Source organism: Pteropus alecto, unplaced genomic scaffold, assembly GCF_000325575.1.
Source record: "Pteropus alecto unplaced genomic scaffold, ASM32557v1 scaffold16, whole genome shotgun sequence".
Taxonomy (NCBI): domain Eukaryota; kingdom Metazoa; phylum Chordata; class Mammalia; order Chiroptera; family Pteropodidae; genus Pteropus; species Pteropus alecto.
The window spans coordinates 3,138,848-3,159,660 of NW_006438867.1; the positions used below are offsets into that span (position 1 = coordinate 3,138,848).

The window sequence follows — 20,813 nt, forward strand, 5'->3', positions numbered from 1 at the left end:
AGGGGGTTGCAGTGGCTCTGCGTTGGCATGAGGCTTAATTGACACCTTTGATGTAGCCTGAGACAGAACCCGCACCTCCCACTGCTGCTTGGAAGACGTCAGCCTTACGCAGAAAAGGCATCTGCTGATGAATCCTGCCTCTCATTCAGCCTGCTCCGGGAGCAGCCTTAGCCATCCCTAACTAATCCCACTGCCTCCCATCCCCGCCGAGCTGGGCTTAGTGCTGAGGAGGGATTGTGCCTCTTGCCGTTGTTAGTCCAAACACTAAGCCTGTGTCCATGTTAGAATTCATAGAAGGTAAGTCAAATGCGTTGTCGCTCTCCCTTTTGGAAAATGTTTATCATGTGCCCTCAAGACTGTGTGTGTCTCACTACTAATTCTACTTCCCCGACTGTCGATGTAAAATGTGTAAAATGATGGTGACCTTACATATCTTTATAAAGTCGTGTCTTTAAGTGTTTTGTGATGTTACTCAGAGAAGAGCATTGCTTGCTTGGTTTCGGTGGCTGTGATTCAGTTTAGTGATCATGTTGTAGAAAAGTCTTAATATCATCGGGTAAAAAATTCCAGTGATTTAAACCTATTAGAAAGCAGCTTTATTTTTCAACAGTGTAAAGACAAATGGTGAGGAGTTCCTGAGTGTCTGTGCCCGTTACTTTGTCCTGCTGCAGAGTTTAGGCTAAGGAGATGCACAGAGCAGAATTGGGTGCAAGAACTTCTAGAAGTGAGTTTTAACTGTACAAAGACAGTGATTTAGCTTAACGAGTCACTGGGAATATCACCCGTGAGCTGTGCTCATATTTATCCCTACCGGGTGGTCCTGGAAAGCTAAGCTAAAGAATCAAGGATTAATCCCATTGAAAATGTCCCAGAGTCTTAACCCCCTTCAAAGTCATCATTAATAAATTCATCAGGAAAGTTGTGAAAAGTACATTATAAAAATTTTTAATGTAACCTGCTGCACATTAAACACCAGATTAACAAACAGTGAATTTCCAACGAAAGTTATTCCCTGAAGCTTTTCCTCAGGACCACAGATAAAAAAGGTATCTGGAATTTTAGCAAATGTTCCTGTGTAATTGTTTATAAAATTTTTAATGTAACCTGCTGCACATTAAACACCCAGATTAACAAACAGTGAATTTCCAACGAAAGTTATTCCCTGAAGCTTTTCCTCAGGACCACAGATAAAAAAGGTATCTGGAATTTTAGCAAATGTTCCTGTGTAATTGTTTATTTCTCCAAGAAGCTGACTGGTCATGAAACTTCATTAACATGCCGTTTTTCCTCTCTGTGATTCTTTGTTCTTCTAGTTAATGGAACCCCTGGTAGTCAGCTCTCCACTCCGCGCTCGGGCAAGTCGCCAAGCCCCTCCCCCACCAGCCCAGGGAGCCTGCGGAAGCAACGGGTAAGGAAATGAGCAAGCTGCTGGCTTGAGACCTGCCTGAGCCTTGCTGCACAATGGCACAGGTGCCAGCAAATAGCTCTCTTGTCTCTATGTCATAACCAGGCGAGGGCAGGCGGTGACCAGCAGTGGGTCGTGGCCACGGTCTCTCAGGGCTTTCTCTTTCTCTGTCAATGTGTCTAAACTAAACCTTAACTCAGGAGAATAAACAGGTGCTGCTCCACTTATAAACACCCAACTCTTTTTGTCTTGAATCAAAGACTGTGCTGGCACTGGTTTGTCAGCTTCCCTAGTTGTGACGAGCTCCACTAGACACTGTCACTGATGGTCAGCCTTCCTTTAGAAGGGAGAGGGGAAAGTGCCATTGTTGGAAGGGCGGGCCAGGCTGGGAGTGGCTCGTCTGCATAGAGTGGTCATCCAGAGCGGCTTAGGGTCCATGGTACAGAAAAAGGGTCCACGTGACATGTGTTTGTGAGTGAAGCACACAGTGAGCGCCTTGTTTTCCATCACCACTTGCATGTATTTTTAGCTTCTTGTATAATAATGGAGAAGTTGACTGAGCTTGGAGAGTCAAAGAGTAACTGAACACTGAGCTTCCCCACACCAAGGGAGGGGTGAGGACGAGCGCAGCCCTCACAGTGGAAGAGCTGTTCTTATCTGCTCACAGCGTGTACTGTCTGTTTTCCGGTGATGCCAAGGCAAGGCTCAAAGGCGTGGGAAGCGGCGGGGATGTGCAGTGGAGAGCCTGGAAGGCCCTTCGCTGTCCGGATCTCACAAGTGAGGGGGAAGGAACACGTGCACTCAGGAGGCTTTGTGACGGTACCCACTGAATATTTTAATAAGCGAGGGCTCCTTGGAGACTTCTGAATTCAAAGACTGTATTCTCGAATTTGCTTTCTTTTGTGACGTGTTTCAAAGTGAGACTCCTAAGTTCCATAAACTTCAGCTGGAATCAAATGGAAGCTCCTCTGTTCATGTCCCCGCCAAGGCTGTGTCTACAGGCCACCGGCTAACAGTGGGGGCAGGGACTCCGTCCGTCCCCAGCTCCTTTGGAGCCCGTCCCACCAAATATCAGGTTGTGTTGTCTCTCCCCGCTTATCGTCCTGGCATCAGATTTGGCTCATCAGATTGTCTGGTGAGGCCTGCGTTTGGCAGCAGCTCCACTCTGTGGCTGTGTTATCTTAGATAAGTCAGCTATCTTCTCTGGGCTTCAGTTGGGAAAACAAAAGAAAGAAAAGAAGCTCTTTTCAGATAGAAAACCCAATAATACTATTTCAGTTCCATCGGAGTGTTTTCACCATGATTTTCTTCTTACGGTCTCATTTGGTGATTTAAAGTACAGGAGTCATTCGCAAAGCAGTTAAAGAAGAATTGGCCAAATTAATCTCCTAAATGCCTATCTTGAGCGGAGGAAGGGGTAATAAGGTGATTCTTTTCTTATAAATATTACCGAGCGAGGTCCTCATCTGTTGGAACAGCTATTAGATATAGCACGGAAATGGCCCTTTTTCATAGCACATCCTCTCTTTTGAAGTGTATACTTTGTAGACCACACCTGGCATAGAAATTCCTCTTTATCCTTTGAGCTTATTAAACTCAGATTCAGCATTTTGCTCATGCTTAGTTGTTGAGATTAAACTAGAGTGATTGAGCATCCCTGCCATGGATCCAAACTTCTCGCCCTCCTTCTTAGAGCAGAGAGTTCTATCTCGGGGACATAAAGCACTTTGCTCAATGGTCCCTTTGTTTGCAGAATGAGGCTAGAATTTACTTCTGCTCTCTGAATTCCCTGCTTTGCTATTATTTTGTCCAACCAAGGCAGAAAATTTCCATCCAGCTACTAGCAGCTGTGTGGCCAATGGCTTATATAATTAACATTGTCAGCACTTGGGGAATGATTATAAGGGATGGGTCTCATAGATTCTTCATTTTGTCATTTAAACTACCAATGTAGTAAGTACCATACTTGAGAGGGAAAAACAATCCCATTTGTTTTATGGAGATAAAGAGTTTATCATCATCTGAAAACATTTATTAAGGACACATTGTGAGCAGAGCACTGGCTAATTCAGAGATGGCTTAGTTTCCAGCTTTTGAATAGAGGCCATGAATGAACAGCCTCCCTTCGTGTACCATGTCGGTGGCTGGGGACGTTCCCAGCTGCTTTAGCAAGAGGAGCTTTCATCTTGGTGTGGAGGCCACTGCATCAAATGACCTCTCTCGATTAAACTGGCCCTCAAATAGCCCTAAAAACTGATCCCGTTTCAGATTTGGTGAATGTTCTTCTCAAATGGTTGGCTATACTCCTATGCAGGAAATACCAAAATAAGTGAAAGATGGCGGTGCTAAAAGAAGACATTTCAATGAATAAATTAACTCTTTTTATTGCAAATTGGAAAACAGTAGCTACTTCTATTTTTCCCTTTGTGTTGCCTAGCAACATGGCCAGGAAAATTATTTGGCTCTCCCCCTTCCCCTGCCACACACACGCACACACACACACATACACACACACGCACACATACACACACACGCACACAAACACACACACACAAACATGCACTCACATGCACACATGCACACGCACACACACATACTTCCTACCTCGTTTTAAAACACAGGAACATACGTTGTCTTTTTAAAGGAATTTTGAGACATTTGACAGCTTTCTTCACAAATAAAATCTATATTTTCATTCATATTAATTATGATAATTTAATCAGCTTTTCTTCCTTCTCTTAAATTCATTTTTATGTTATCTCTCTTTTGGTATTTTAGAATAGTTATGTACAATAAGCGTCTGCATGCCAGATATTTTTCTTCATGGAAGTGTTGGCGGCAATGTACCAATCAACCTCGCTGTTTTTATAATACAGTTATTTGAATTGCTGTCTAGAAACATTTGACTGGTCACAGAAGCAGACCTTTTCCATCTATGAACTTTTTTGGGTCCAATTTCTTAATATATCAGGAAGAAGTATGTTGTGTGGGTTGAACGAAGCTCCCCATTATACTCCCACATTGCTGACTTTTGTAGATTATCCGATCACTCAGATGTGAGGAGTGGGTGGTACAAAAGAAGCCAGGATTCTAGACACTCTCTGCAGATCTCAGCTGGTTGCCTGGCTACCAACAGAGAGGTCTCGTAGCAGGAAGGGTGGAGGGGACGTAAGGGGAGGTGACAGGTGAGTGGTTGGGGAACCAGAGAAGACCTTTGGGAAGGGGGAGGGGTTAGGTCAAGTTGGCATGTTTTCTGTCTTCCAAACATAAAATTTGAAACGGCAATGTTTATTAGGTTTGCTCAATGCAAAAATGCAACCTTGAGTTACTGCTCTGGGAGCAGAATTTGACTTGCTGAATGGCAGCCAGGGCTCCTAATAAATTATTTTGTGAGATAAGCATGTTCTTCTTCTACCCAGAATGGGAAGGAAATGTTCAAGGAAGCATTGTTTAGACCCAGAGAAGCAGAGCTGGCACTGACAGACCTCGGGGGCAGTAAGACTCAACCGCACACAAAGGGAGGCAAAACTCATGAGCAGATCAAGTCAATAAGGCAAAATCAGCACCATTTTTGTCTTTTTAGGTGGTTTCTCATTTATTATTTTTCCTCTTATCCAAATTCGGTGACTCTAAAGGGTTTAATGATATTAGACACCAGTAACGCTCCACTCCTAAGAGAGCCACAGGGCTCCCCGAGAAAGCCCAGTAAACAAACCTGTCCCGCCCTTCGTCTTACAGGACCTGTACCGCCCCCTCTCTTCGGATGATTTGGACTCAGTAGGAGACTCTGTGTAAAAGAGACAATGGAGCGATGTGTATGGTTTGTGATTGGGTGAAGGTTTCCCATTTCCTAAGCGAAAGTCTAACAGCGAAACACACAAAAGAGTTTTGCATCCTTTGATATTATGAAGCCCAAGTCTTATAAAAGTAAATATACAGGCATTTTGTATTCACGATGTTGATCCGGAAGATTTTTTAAAAATATCTTTTACATTGATTTGATTGAGGGTCGAGGCTTTTGTGCAAGGCCTGGCTCCAGATGAATTTCACATACAGACTCACTTCTGAGTATAAGAACATGCTAATCATACAGCAGTACAGAATTATAATTTCTGTAGGTGGGGTTTTCATTTTAATCATAAGGAGACATGTAGATGCACTTTTTTTGGTGCTTTTGGTCAAGCAGATTAAAATGGCACTTGGAGACATTTTTTCTTAAAGTTGAAATCTTTCTAAAATTTGGATTGCTGATTTTTTTAAAGGTACTTTTATTGCAAAATAATAGAAATATTCAAGTAGAAGAGTTTTTTTTCCTTCTTAGTCAGTGGATAGTTAAGCTACTTATCATTCTGTGGGTTAATATAATTGAGGAAAAACACTCATGTCAAGGACACGTCTCACGATGACTAACGTTAGACGTTAGGAACGTTCCTTGTTTTTGTTGTCAAGCAAATTTAATTTTTAAACTTATCTTTTATTGGAAACAGCATAAATACAGCTTAAACCATATACTAACATGAAGAACTATAAATTATATAATTTCTCCCATAGCCATATATGTAATTTTTCAAATGTGTAAAGCCTGAAGCTAGGAAACTTTTTTTTTTACACAGACCTAAAAAAATTGTGTCTAAACTTCTTCCAAAAAATTAATTTTGAAAAGCAAAATTATTTTAAGTGGGACTGTATAAAGCAGGCCTAAAATGTTCAAATCTCCATTACAAGAAATCCGGGATCTTGCTGTTGTTCTGGAAATTTTCATATGCAAAACTCGTTTTGTGTTAAACCGAGTAAGTCTATGATTATAACTCATTGTTAACACTAACCTACTAATTCTTCTCTTCTAGTCCTCTATTTAAAAATCGTAGTCAGCTTTGCTTAAACATAAAATAATTATTTTAAAATCTGAATGTTAAATTAATTTAATGTGTATGGTCTATCGTATGTTAGCCATATCATAGTGATCATTTAGTTTACTCGTTCAAACACTAACAATTTAAGACTTGTGAAGCATGGTTTTGATATTTTATAGGCTTGACATAGCTCAGTAGGTGATAAATTAAAAATGCATAATGCCATTTGGAGGCTTTTGCTTGAGTTTTTTTTTTTTCCAATTTTTACTTGAAAACAATGTAAAAACAAAATGTCTACTTCAAGATAAAGAGAAATGCAGTTGTCATATACTGTTTTAGATGTTAGCAATTTATCTACTGATAAATTGCTCAACTATCAAATTTTACCATCTGGTTTATAGTTACATATGTTACCATCTCACTTTTCAAATGAATAAAATATCTCAACCAACAGAAGAAAAAAAAAATAGTCCAGGCAATCTACTAACATTTGAAAACTTAGCCTTCTAATAATTAGTGCCTCATTATCCTGTCTGTCAGAGAGAAAGACACTTCTCTGTCAGCTTATTGGAGAACCGCAAACTGAACCATTCCCTCTTGAAAGAACAGTTAGTAATAATACCTGTTCCAGATTTCAGGTTTTAAAACTGTTTCCAATAGAAATGAACAGAGACTCCTGCTGAGATCAAAAGGCTGCTTTGTTTTAGCTGAAACAGTAAACATCTGTGAAGTTGCCTATGCTGGTGTCTGTTCTAGTTATGTCTTTGTAAAATGCATTACTTAATACAGTTGAGTCCATAAAAGATTAGTATGTATTTGACTGAACTGTCAAAAATGCAAAGAAAGCAGTGCAGCAGTTAACTTAAATCTGGTGGGGTCAGATGGTCCAGAACAAAAATAAATTCCAGTAATTTTAACTTCCCGAAACTGTCAATCTTATGGACAACTACTGCCTAGAAGGGTCCAATCAGTGCTATTTGTTCTGGATAAGTGGCAGATATTACCAATTGATATGAAGCCCATGGCTTTGTTTAGACACGGCCAAAAGAAACTGGAGTTGTACTAATTGACGGTCCATATCATGGCCAACTTTCCATTCAAGCAGTTCCAAGGGAAATGCTATTCCACAGCATTTAATCTTTTGAGCATATGACTTTTATTAAAGGACTGTTCAGGGGCAATATATATCATTTATTTTTTGAAACTGAAGTCCCTCAGAGATTGAAACAGCACACCATTTATAGACTTTGAGATCTCTTTCTGTGCAGAGTGTAATTCCATTATACTGAAGCAGAAATTTAAAAAATTCTTAGCAAAAGCCAGAAGTTTTCAGTTCATTGGTGGAAACAAATTGATGATATAGGCAGTTAAGATTTACTTACTTATAGAATTATTTTTTAAAAGCTAGGCACTGAAGTTTTACATTGGTCTACTGAATAGGAGAGAAAACTCCAGCAAAAGCCATGCATTTTGGTCTTTATAGTGAACCTTACATGTGCTATGAAGATACTGTGCTCTAGTTAAAAGTTTAATAGTTTTTCATTTGCATTCACCTTTTTTCTTAGACATTACAGAAAAAATATAATAAATATTTCCTTGCTTTCAGCATGTTAGCAATGCGAAACCTAATAATATATCAAGTGTGAAGTTCAGTGTGAACTCGAAAGACTGGTTCTGAAAGCCACGTGATTTGTTTCTTCTTTGTCTTGCTAGATCAGTGAAGTGGGGGGAAATCCACAATATTTCTACACTGTCATGGGCTTTTAAGAAGTGTCAGGTCCACTCATCTGTCCATATCCCTGTGTTTATATATTGGCTCATCCAAATGTTAAAAAGATTAATATCTTCTAAAAATATTTCAAACCAGCATTTATGTACTGTATGTGTTCCCTGTTATCTAGCAAGGGAATTTTGGTTTGTAGCCACTGCAAATCTATACATGATTGGGCTCATTTAAAAAACAAAAACGAAACAAAAAAAAACAAGTCTGAAAGCCACATTTCTTAATATAAATGAATGAAAATATAGAATAATGTTCTTGAAAAATAATTCCATATACTTTAGCCATTGGACTGCTGAATTTTTCATGTGTGGCCATATATCTATACATGCATAGGTGTGTATATAAATTTGCAGGGCTGAGTGTGTCTATGGGTATGCTTATATATTTGTGCATGTGTAAAGTATGGTATTTGTGACACAGTCTTATAAGTTACTGGCTCTTGTGGAATTATATGTAAAACCTTCATGTCGTACATTGGTACATGTGGCATATTAGTTGGGGCATGTTTAATTTCAAAAGTAGTTTTGCTAAACTCATATGGTAAATCAGTTCCAAATAGTCAGATGTACTGATTTTTCTTAATTGGAATCCAGATACCCCAAAATAATTGAAATTCAGATAAATCCAATATTGTGTCAACTATTAAATGTAAGCACACATGTTTTACTTCTTGATATTCAATTATTAAAATGAAAACTATCACTGCTGTTTCTCTGATATGTAAGTATTGATGACATGTAGTGATTGTCAATCAATATTCACTAAAAAATGAAATATTGTTTTATAGAGTTGTGAGTAGTCGAAATGTAATAAAATAGAATCCAAACTATATTTGATTTAAAGTTTAATAACAAAGCCAGATAACCTGTAAGGCGATTTTGTACGTTTTTTCAAAACACTGTTCTAAACATATTTTCAGTAGTAAATTTACTATACTTGCTATATGTGTGTATATATCTATATAAATATACACACACTTGAAAATGTTAATTGAATGAATTTACTATATGTGCGTACAAAAATTTGCCCATTTATGCATATTCGCATTAGCCTTGCTAGCATCTCAATTGTGCATGTTATTTGATTGTGACAACTGTATTTGATTGAGATATTCCACAGAAATATAGCGTGAAAATTAGAGATATATTTAATTCAATATACCAATTGCCTGATGCAGTTTACTATACTGTCAGCTGAAAAACATTTGTAATTTTGTGCCTGTAACGCATGTGGAAAAGATAGGAAATCTGAGGCCCTACCTATAATTTTTAAGGGTATATGATATATAGCGTCTTTAAAATGTGGTTCATTTTAGTAAAGGTGATGGATAAATTCCAAGATAGTATAAATGATGCATGTAATACATGAGTGTTTGTATTATATATGGCCACAAAACGTCTTTGAAGCCAGCCTAGTAGGTATCTGAAAGGTCATAGGCAAAGAACTATGAAAGTTAATTTTCCTGTGATCTGTTTTTTGAGTTGATATTCATCAACATCAAGGAACTGAGTTTATTTCTTCTAAGGACATTTTACTTCAAGATACACTTTGAATGTTGTAAATTTGGATAAAATTTTTATAAAATGGTTTATATACTTTCTGCTTACAGTTGACTTGCTTGGATGTGTATTCTCTTAAAAAGAGCATTTGGTGTTAAAATATTTTAAACAGCAATATGTTTAAAAAATTCATCAATTGAGGTCATCAGCAGATTTCCATAGAGCTAAATAATGAAATGTTTTATTGAACTATCCAATTTTGAAAGTTCCATCACTTTGTGCCGTGGTTTCCTTGTAGAATGTTGTATACCTTGTGTTTCACACTGGACCATGTTATTCCTCTCAAAGCTAACTTTGTGACACTTACCACCTTAGCATACCTATATAATAAACAGGAAAAACCACCTATGTTGTTCAGTGAGTTTCTTTCAGAAAATGTGAAAAGTAGACACATTGAAATTAAAATGACTATGTGGGGGAAAGGTTACTTTCATAATCATATTTATGGCATTCAGAAAGTAATTATAGCATCAGCGAGTAATACTTGAAATACTGCAGAATGGCATCATATGACATCTAAAGTATATAATCTAGATAATAACAACAAATTAAGATTATTTGATGAAAAATTCTGTTTCCATTGGTTATATTAATGTCATTAATACAGTCTCCTCTCTGGGTTGCCTTAAAGGTGAATTTGTCAGATAAATTGGCAACTTGTTTGTCAAAAGTAATTAACATGGTTTTTAAAAAGCATACTAGCTGTCACCTGGATTCGAAGGCATTTTCCAAGGTCGTGTAATTTGCAGGGGGAAAATGTGCATGCGTATGTACATACATGTGTGTGTATGCAAGTTATTTTAAAAGCCCTGGATACATAAATATATAAATGAATATATAAGAAAATACATAATGATAATAATAAAATACTTGATTACCTAGCTTGGATTTAGAACAAAAATCCATAATATATTTCATTCATAATGTGGTATAAGGGAGAAAGCAAAATTCTACTGGCCTAGTTAGAAAAACTATTTTATGTTAAAATTATTATAGAAGTCCAAAATTCAGGTTTTAAATCTAATATTTTTTACCAGGTTCATTTTCACCTTAAAATTACAGTTTGCTTATTTTCATGATGACCTAAATGTAATCAGTGCCCAAAGCAATAATACTGCAACCGGAAGGCATATTTACAAATTTATAAAATTCCCAATGGTGTTGATATTTTCTTAGTATGATAGAGTTTAAAATAAAATATAGCAGGTGCCCAGAAGAGTAGTGAGCCCCCTTCATCACAGGTTGGAAATCCCATTTGACTAGGAAACCATGGAGGGAATATTTTATTTAGAGGGGATAACGAGATGACTTCCTGGTCTCCTTCCAAACTGTGATTTTTATGAATAGTAACTCATAATAAGAGACTGTCATCCCGCCACCGCCACCACAGTCTCTTCAAGACAAATGGTTCGGATTTTGAATTGAGAGCTCTTGGCCTGAGTGAGTAGAGAGACTGGGTGACTGAAGCAGAGAAGACTGACTGGCCGATATAACGAAATTGTAATTAAATACATTTGTTTTTGAAATTTTGCCTCCCATGGCTTCACTAAAATAGATTTAAGGCCAATATCCCCATTTTCATTTTCTCTTTCTCTAAGTAAACCAGTTCTTCAGTTTTTAAAAAAACACTGAGCAAATCTTTATAACATTTTACATTGTACAGTATTCATTCTTAGTTATACACATGATTGTATTTACCATAAACTTTATTTAGGCTAAACACTGAAGAATTCAGACAAAAGAATTTGGAAAAAAGGAATTCCCTTTGTGACTTGTCTCAAATAATGAGGGCTTGTTAGTTATTGCAGGTTGAAGCCTCAACTTTTTGTTCTACCCACTTGGAAAGTAAATAAATGTATGGTTTTTCTATATACACATAAAATCCTATGTGTTTCGAGCTTTCTACACCAAGATCGTGATTTTATTTGATTATATGAGGTCATCTTTAGAGATTCTGTAGACCTCAGATCAGGATCACCAAGTCAACTGTTTGAATTTGTTAAATATTTATTAGTTATGTTTCCTTTATACAGTTGATCCAGTCGATTTCTGATTTCTTTTTCTTTCAAGTTTCAAATTAATATTAACAAAGTAATAGCTGTATACCAAGACAAAACGCAAAGCGGAAATAATACAATTATCGAGCAAAGCTAAAATTATCTGGTGAGATTATTTTTCTGCCATGATTAGATCAACTGGATCAATTGGATATTTTCAAAATCTTTATTCAGCATGAACACCAGCTGAGTGACACCGTTAATACAAATGGCAAGAGTAACTTACACAATTTATATTTAAAATGAAGTGCTTTTTACTACATAGCCTTGGTAAAATGTGGTTAGAGCTGTTATGTCAGCTTTCTCACTTACTTCAAAAAGTATGATATGTTCTCCATCTGTTATATGATCCCAAGCTAAATAGCTACACTTAAGATGTGTTCTTACTTAGGGCAGTGCTTTTATGAAGGTGTACCATAAAAGCATCCAGGTGCCAGCAACCTGCCCACCTGGTTCCCATTAAATATGCTTGGAGGTGATGACATTTCAAATGTCATAATATCTCTTAGAGCAGCTAATTGCATTAAATTCTAAAATAACTATGTTTTGTACTATATACCCAGATGCCTTGGAATTAGCAAACTGATTGAAGCAAACACAAAATCCTATCATCATGTATACTGCAAAATGGTTTATCTGCTCAGAAAAAACAAATAAGCAAATTGGCTTCATGTATAAGCGTGCAAAAATATAAATGGACTTTTCAGCTCTTGTTGGTCATAAATAAAGGCCAATTAGTCTCATTGGGTTAATTATAAAGAACAAGAGTATACACATTTTCCCTTTATCACAAGCATACACACAGAGCCATGCTGATAATTGAATGATTTCAGCTGGGAAAGAGAGCAAAACCATTAGGTGACAAAATCAGAATCCAAAAAATAACAGGCCGGAAGGATAGGAATATAGTGAAGATGACATTAACATGAGTGAATGGGAAGTCGTAGACTTGATTGGAAACATCAGCCTCCCATAGACAGAATAGGGAGACCTGACACCACCACGAGCCTATTGTAAGGCTAACACAGTATGGCGCCATCGAAGAGCCAATACGATTTTAAAGTGCATTAATATTCTATGCACAAGAAGGAAAGTTTTATCCTTCTCTGCTCTCTGCTGGTCAGAGTACACCTGGAACATTGCATTAATTTTGAGCACCAAAATTAATTGATATAGTGATAAGATATATTGATAAGATATCTTGACAACTGGAGTGCATCCACAGGAGGGTGCAGAGGTCATGGAGCCCTGTCACATGGCAGACAACCAAAACTCTGGGAATATTCAAATTGATAAAGAGAAGACACAGAAGGGGCCAGTAGCTATTACCAAATACCTGAAGCACTGTCATATGAGGAATGGATTAGACCTATACTGGGTGGCTCCAGAGGTGAGGCTAAGACCAATAAATGGGAAAGGTAGAGGATTCTCATTTCAACATAACTTAAGGAAGAGCTTTCTTTGTCTCATATTAACAATTAAGGGGCTGCTTCAGGAAGTACCATGTTCAGTGCAGGAGGTGTCTGGACAGAGGCCATCTGACCACGTAGCTAGAATTTTTCTAGTGGAACTTTGGCTTCTGGATAGAGTAGGGTGGAATAGGTAATATTTAAGTCCCTGTAATTCTTTGAATCTATGAATGGTCATTGTCTTGGAAAAGTGTATAATGTTAACCATCTCACTTCTTTGGAGAAAAGAAAAAAATAACACCATTAGAAATCTAATACATTCATTTTACTCTATATGAGCATAATAAATAAAATGAGAATTTTTAATTTTCAAAGTACTATATTTAAGTTTTTCTCTTAAAACCTCAGTCAGCATGAAGTTTGAAATGACTTGGGGTACATTTTCAAAAACACAAAACTAAAGTTAAAAATAAGCAATTTTAAACATAAGCAAATTTGTGTTAATTCTACCTTTTTTTTTTTTTTTTTTTTTTTTTCAGAGTCAAAAAACTTTTAGGGGTTTTTATTTAAAAGGCAGAGAAAACATAGCTGGTAGTGTGCACGCATTCCGCACATCAGACATTGGGTAACACTGTTGAAAATGCAATTCATTAGCTCATAAGGCAGTTCGGTGAGTAATAGCCAGCGAGTTTGCAGGATATTACTGTTTAAAAGATGTTTTCATATACTTTGGTTCAGAGTTCTGTATTGAGTATCTGATGAACATTATTATTAAAAGAACAAGCTTTTGGAATCGAGTACATAAATTGTGGACATCTTTGCGAAGAAACACGCTACTAGTCTATTAATTCTGGTGTTTGATGAAAGAATGTGTCTTTGTGTTCTAAAATTTAAAACACCATATGACAAGACAGCACCTGCCACCCCAAACCGCAATGTGTCTACATTATTAAACACCATTTGTGACGCTGCTGGAAGAAATTCAAGGATCAGAAAGCCCAGAAGAGGAAGTCTACATTTTAGAGATTATCTTACTGCTTTTCTGCTTGGAACACCATTACGTGGACAGCAAAGGCAGTGACACGGGGGAAAAGAGATCTCACTGTTGTGGGAAAACACACATCTTCCCCTCAAATGTGGTAATGGTAATGTTTATTTTCTCTGGACATTGACATTATAAATCTGCCCTGTCTCATCTTCATATTCCGATATTATAAATACGAGGTTTTCACAAATAGGCATCTATAAAAGTCAGCAGTGTGTGGCTTAGGAGCTCTAAGCTCATATGTTTACAAGACCTTCAACAGAGGTGGTTTTGACTACAGAGTGTCACGCCCAGAAAAGCTCTGTTTCAAGGTCACAATCTGAAAACCTCTTTCTAGCCTGACGTAGGACAAAGATATGCTGCCGGTCACAAAGGGAAGCAAGACGAGAGAGGATGGAAACATAGCTCAGGTCACCAGGCTAATTACTGGGGGAGTCTTAACGATATTGGAAAGTTAAGGGGCTCGATCATTAGTCCCTCTCTCTGGAGGGGAGACCCTCTCGTGTGGGGAAGCTATGCTATTGGGGGCATTCAGAGGTCACTAGAGTAACCACGAAACATCTAGAATGTTCTATAAGGAAGGTGCATCACTGCCGTGAACTTAACTTTTACCCCAGTCGTGCCAACTGTCAGTTTTGATGAACCCTTCCAGTGGCAAATGCTCATCTTAGCCTCACTCAGGATAACGTCCTGTGGCAGTTGACTCAAATGGCCCTGCAAGGTTTAGGTAGCGTTTCCCCAACAATATTCATCTTTGCTGAGACTGAAAATGTTTGATTCTCCTATGCAAGATAGTGTTGGACCTAATGAAATTACATAAAAATTCTCTTCCCTCCTACTTCGTGCACAGTTAAGGCTGGATGGAATGGTGAGGAGGTTGAAGGGAGACAGGTAAGCAGAGGGAAAATAGGTCAACTATGCTTCTCGCCACCTCTTCATTATTAATTCAACTACAGATGCTCAAAAAAATGTGCCGCACAGACAGCCAGCACCACGAGCCCATGCCGCCCCCTCACCGCCTCCTGCTCCCATCGGGCCAACCGAGTGGATAAGCCCAGGAAACAGAAGGAAGATCTTTTAGGACAAGCTGTGTTCACTCTTTAGAAATAGCACCGGAATGTGCAAGCTGTTTTCTCAAAGAATAGATGCAGAGATGAAAACGTTCATTGTTAAAGTATTGCCCCATAGCTGATCGTCATATTAAAGATTTGGTGTGGTTGCATCCTCTGAGCTTGCTAATATAGCTGTGACCCTGTTTGCTCTCGTGGGTCGTGGGTGAAAAATACACCAAAAGCATAAGGAATCACCAGGCGTAGGCTTTTATTCCTGCCTTTGCCCCAGACTCACTGTATAACACATATCTCAAAGTGGAATTGACAAACCCACTCTTGAAGCTTTCTCCAAATGGAGTAAGGTCGAACACTTTTTAAAAGGCGATTTCACAAACACAAAGTGAAGAGAAATTTTCTAAAAATAGAAAAATATTCCAAGAGATGAGAATGGCGCTGCATTTGAGGCCCGTTTGCAGGTAGACTGTGGAAGAGGGAGGTGAGATGCCTAAAATCTGTCGAATCGAAACAGTGAGCTAAAGGATGCTAATTTTGAGTAAAAGAAATAAGAAGCCCTGGAACGTCCAAATCGGCAATGATTAGCCTGACACATTTAACCCAATTTGTTGGTTGGTGGGGCGGGAGGGAGAGGTGGTCCTAATCGAATAGTTGAGGAGGCTCCCTTTCTGCGTGTCAGGATCCTTTCTGGTAGCGGGCGCGGGTCTCTCCTGGATCCTGGGCCAGCGTAGCACCTGGAGACTCGGGCGCTCTGACCTGTACTCTGTCTCTATCCCCTTCCAGAGCTCTCAGCATGGTGGCTCCTCCACTTCTCTCGCGTCCACCAAAGTCTGCAGCTCGATGGACGAGAATGACGGACCCGGAGAAGGTGGTGAGCTGGGGACTCGGTGTCTGAGGAGGGGCTCAGCCTGGACGGGGGGCGGGGATGGGTTGGCCAAGTGACTCCAGAAAACTGTAAATTCTCAATAGGACGGAATGGACAAACTTGAAGCAGCTCGCTAGAGTCAATAGCAAAGGGACAGGATTGAGCATGGCTCCCACCAGGGGCCATATCTACTCTATGGCTGGGAAGAGGAAGTCAGCCTATTCTGGAGAGGTTTCACATCCTCTGAGGGTGTAAGTACCCCAAGAAAGCCAGCTATTGCCCACTTTGGACATAAAAGGAAGTAATTACTGCCTTCGTTTCTCTAAATTCTGTTCACTTTTAGTATAATCTCGCGATGGACTGTTACAGCCCTGCAGATGTACTTATTCTAACTTAAGTGAACTCGATATGCAAAAATATGGCTTTCAAAAGGAATTAATTGATTGCAATTGCAAAAATATTCTTTGTACCTTGAACTAATTCACTTCGGAATTTCTCTGTGATGTGGTCAAATGACCTGAATTCCAGAACCGATTTTTCCCTACCTCACTGGGTTGTTTGGGTTAAGCTGTTTCAACACAGCTTAGTGTCTCTCCTGTAAAACAGACATTGTATTACAAGCCTGTTTCCTTCTGTGGTTATCAGGCTCAAATCAATTATGGGAAGTTATTTAGAAAAGTATAAAACTTATATGATCAAACTACTCTTAAAGAATCAACTCCTCTTATTTGTTTTAAGCGACATGACTTAATTTTCTTAGCCAAACGCCTAACAGATATATTTTATCAGTAGGAAAAAAAATCCCAAGCCATGTGCTCCAGGTGGGGGCCTTGGCGAGTCTCCCACTGGCGAGAAGGATGGAAATGCCTTCTTCTACTTCCCATCCGACAGCTAGAGATGGTTACTTTTATCATCCACGTAATAAAGAGCCTTAAAACCGTGTCTTCTGAGAGAGGTTTTATTAATTCGGGTGCTTTGCAGTGGATTTGAAACTTCTCCAGCCATCTCCTCTAACTGCCATGGAGTAGACAAAATCCCCCAGGCTGAGTCTTCCAAGCAGAGGCAAAACTTTTGGCTTCTTTGCGGGTGAGATGGTGAGGGTGGGGGGATTTATTTGGCTCTCACTTTATTCTGGAAACCACTGCGATAGCGTCTAGTGTATTGAGAGTAAAATGTCGTTTATAAAGAGGGGATGGGGCTGCCTAAATGCCAAAGCCAGAAGTAGCAGCCGCGAACGCCGAACATCTGTACAGTACTGTCCAGAACTTCCCTCCACCCTAGAATCCAGAGTGATGCCGACTGAGCGTCATCACAAAACCAGAGAAAGGGGCCTAACCCAGACGCCTGCTGGTTTTGAGTTCCCATTTGTTGTTCCCCAACAGTACAGATGAAATGAGAATGCAAACCTCCCTAAGAAAGCCCATTCACCACCGTAGGTTTTAATTTTATTTTGAGAAAAAGAATGTTTAGTCTCAGTTTATGGTTAAAGGTCAAAATAGGAGCACATTTAGAAAGCACACTGGGCTTCCGTCACATTTTGTATTCGGGTTGCCTGAGGGAGAGCCAGGATTTATAACTTTAAAGCATGTAAATTTTAGAGCCCAGCTATAAAAGGCTTTTTACACCCCAAAGATGTTAAAGGTTATCCAGTATATTTATGTGACCTAAATGTGGCTTATTTAGTTTTTACTGCTTTAGATATTTAAAGCATTATTAGGCATTTGTAAAATATTTCAAGATACATTTTAAGGGGGAAAATGTGTTGTGTTAGTGGCACTAACATAATTGAAACTACAAAACTGTTCTGTTCACAGACAGAATAGATATTGCGATTTTAACTCAACATCTGCCACGCAGGTTGCTGGCAAGAACTTGTCTAAAATCTGCTCGTGGATCCAGGGGAGGGGTGGCGATCGGGGCTTAGCGCCTACGCAGTTGCATGGAGATCGACATTTCAGGATGCAGTAAAGCTAAGTGTGCAAACGGCAGGCGTTTTCCATGCTTGTGCACTGTCAGCCAGCTTAGAGTCCCTGACGAACTGCATTTTCCTCCCGAACCATACCTAGAAGTGTCATTTCTCTAAGCACAGCGGGTGTTCAGTCAATGCCACAGATCAAATTGGCACGAAATGAAAAGATCAAAACTCAGAATGCCCACTGCGGCGGAGAGCAAGTTGCTCTTGTGTGGTGGCTGGGAGGGGACCCCATACATTTCACGTTTCCTTTCAGTTTATCAGCCGTCGTAGTAAAAGCCGTTGAGTATATACAGTGCCGTCAGGGCGGGGCTGGCCTCACTGTGCAGAAAATGACATGTGGATTCTGAATCGGTCCCACTCTATTAGATGATACTTCTGTCTCCTTTACGCAACATCTGTGTTCCCTTTTCTACCAATAAAAACATACTAACGATTCTTCCAGAAGTGTCGGAGGAGGGCTTCCAGATTCCAGCCACGATAACGGAACGGTATAAAGTCGGAAGGACAATAGGAGACGGGAATTTTGCTGTTGTCAAGGAATGCGTAGAGAGGTGAGGAGATCGTTTGCATCGGACTTTAAAGGGAACCTTTGGCACGATATTTTCTGATATTGTGTCTTCATTTGCGGTCTGTGGCACATGTGGAATTAGTTAATGTCTCAAGTCCAGATGTAAAAAAATTTGAAAGAAAGAAAAGCCCGTCTAACAGCAGATTTGAAAAATGTAGTGATTCCTGGGGACAATCTATAAATTAAGGACTTTGATTTCTCTTTTTAATGTACTCAGCAAAACTTTGCCAGATCTTTGGGGTAAGTCCTTTCATTTTGTTTAAAAAATACACACACACACGCACACACGCACACACACATTGAGTAGTTTTTTCTACACTATTCTGAGACATTTTTAGGTCAGACCTTCAAGTATAAAGTGTATATCTCTGACATATGCAATCATAAAATTCAATATAATAACTTTGAAAAAGCTTTAAAATGCATATATACTGATCCCAACAGAAATGGTATTTAATGCATTAAAATGTTTTATAATGAACGAGACGGGCACTCTTGTGAGCCAAAGGGCAGGGTTTGGAGTGAAGTTTATCCGTGGGATCTCGATGCCTAAAGGACAGTAGCTGGTGGCTACTAGATGGGGAAGTGACAAGTAATGAAGCTACAGCCCAGATTTTAAAGCCACCTCGAACCAACCCCAAGCCCAGTGTTAGATTTGGGATTTGTTTCTCGAGCAGGTGCTTGCTCTAAGGGACCGTGTTCAGCTAGCAGCTTCTCCTCAGAGCTGGGTGAGCAGAGTGCTAAAGCGTCAGGGGACCTCGTCCCATTCCCAGAGGCAGAGGGCCCGCTGGCTCCTGGGCGCTGGCCTGGGGCGTCCACGCTTCCCTGTTGCTCTTCTCTGCCCACACCGGGGCTGGGTTCCCAGCTAGGTCCTCAGCGCCATGAATACAGTGCTCCAGCTGTTGGGGCACACCGCCTCCTGAGAGGACGCCTCGGGGCGGGAGCTCCAGCCTGCAGGCTTCGCATTTGCTCTACTGCCTGGGGCATTGACTTAGAAGCACAGCGCACGGTAAAGCTGGAGTCTGCGCAGGGGCTCGGACGCCGCGGGGGCCCTTCCTTTGCTGGTGTCCACTGATTTGCTCTGCGAGCCCTTCGCCACTCTTGGAAGGCGCTGTCCCATCTGAGGTTGTGGAGCCCCCACTATCCTCACCGCTCTCCATGATGCATGTCCAACTTCGCTCCACCCCAACTCACCAGCGGCACCGAGTCCTCCCCGACAGTGACAGCGCACACGACAGAAGCCACTCTTTGGGAGGGAGGCCCTGAGCAGGCAGCGTGGGAGGTCTCTTAGCTGCCGCGGCCAGGCCACTGTTTCTCCTCTCCACCTCTTGCTCCCTCGCCCTCAACAGTTTGCCCGCTTTTGGGGTTTCTGCCAAGTATAGAAGATGTCCCGTTACTTTCCTGGCCTCATGGCCCCCAAAACAGGAGCCACTGCTGTTGACTGAGCATAAACCATGTGCAGAGCCCTTAACTTATTTCATTTAATTATCCTGAGAATCCCATAGTATCAGTACTGTTTCCGTTTCATAGGAAGACAGCCTGGAGAAGTTAAATGCCCAAGGTCACTCAGCCAGCAAGTACTTAGCAAAGCATAGCTTTGAGCCCAGCTCCAAACCCAGCTCCAAACCCAGCTCCAAACCCCACTCATCTGACCACTCGACTCCACTGCTTCCAACAAGGAGTCGCCCAGAATTTGGCTTAGCTGAGACAAAGTCACACACATTTGTCCCTGTGCCGAAAAGACAAATTAAGTCAAGAAAACCATTCCTAAGGTAATGGATGGAAGTGTGTGTGTGTGTGTGTGTGTGTGTGTGTGTGTGCGTGTGTGTATAATCTTATATTTCATCTACACTTTTATCGATTGCAAATCTGACCAATATTAACTTTTATTTCCACTGTAGCAGAAATTCTCAATTTTAGCAGATTGCCATACCCTTCCACTGTGGGGTATCTGGTTATTTGCCAGCATTTGTCATCTGTTGGGTCTGGCATGGTGGCCATGTGCTGTTTGTCCTGGCTCGTACATGGATCAGAATGGCATCTTAGTTCAACAATACTGGTCTTCCCACAATAGATATTTTTCATTCCTCCATCCAGAATTACTTTATTTCTTTTTAGTTTGGATCATATTTATTTTGCACGAGTTCACATCTTGTGCCTCATTGTACAAACCTTCAGAATCTAAACAGCAGATTGCTTCAAAAATTGTTAAGTATTCCTCCCCCTG

General features: G+C 40.0%; 1 protein-coding gene across 3 annotated transcripts in view; it reads left to right on the forward strand.

Annotated features, from left to right (window-relative positions):
• The window catches only part of DCLK1 (doublecortin like kinase 1), a 323,350-nt gene that overhangs the window by 235,559 nt on the left and 66,978 nt on the right, over positions 1 to 20,813 (forward strand). Inside the window, exons 5-7 of one of the 3 annotated variants that reach the window (XM_025049488.1) lie at positions 1,314 to 1,408; positions 15,962 to 16,049; positions 18,461 to 18,569. In XM_025049488.1, coding sequence (XP_024905256.1) covers positions 1,314 to 1,408; positions 15,962 to 16,049; positions 18,461 to 18,569 — 292 coding nt within the window. Of the gene's footprint in view, positions 1 to 1,313; positions 1,409 to 5,143; positions 9,945 to 15,961; positions 16,050 to 18,460; positions 18,570 to 20,813 lie in introns of those variants that run through there. The other 2 variants (XM_025049489.1, XM_015592429.1) reach the window with 2 other exon arrangements.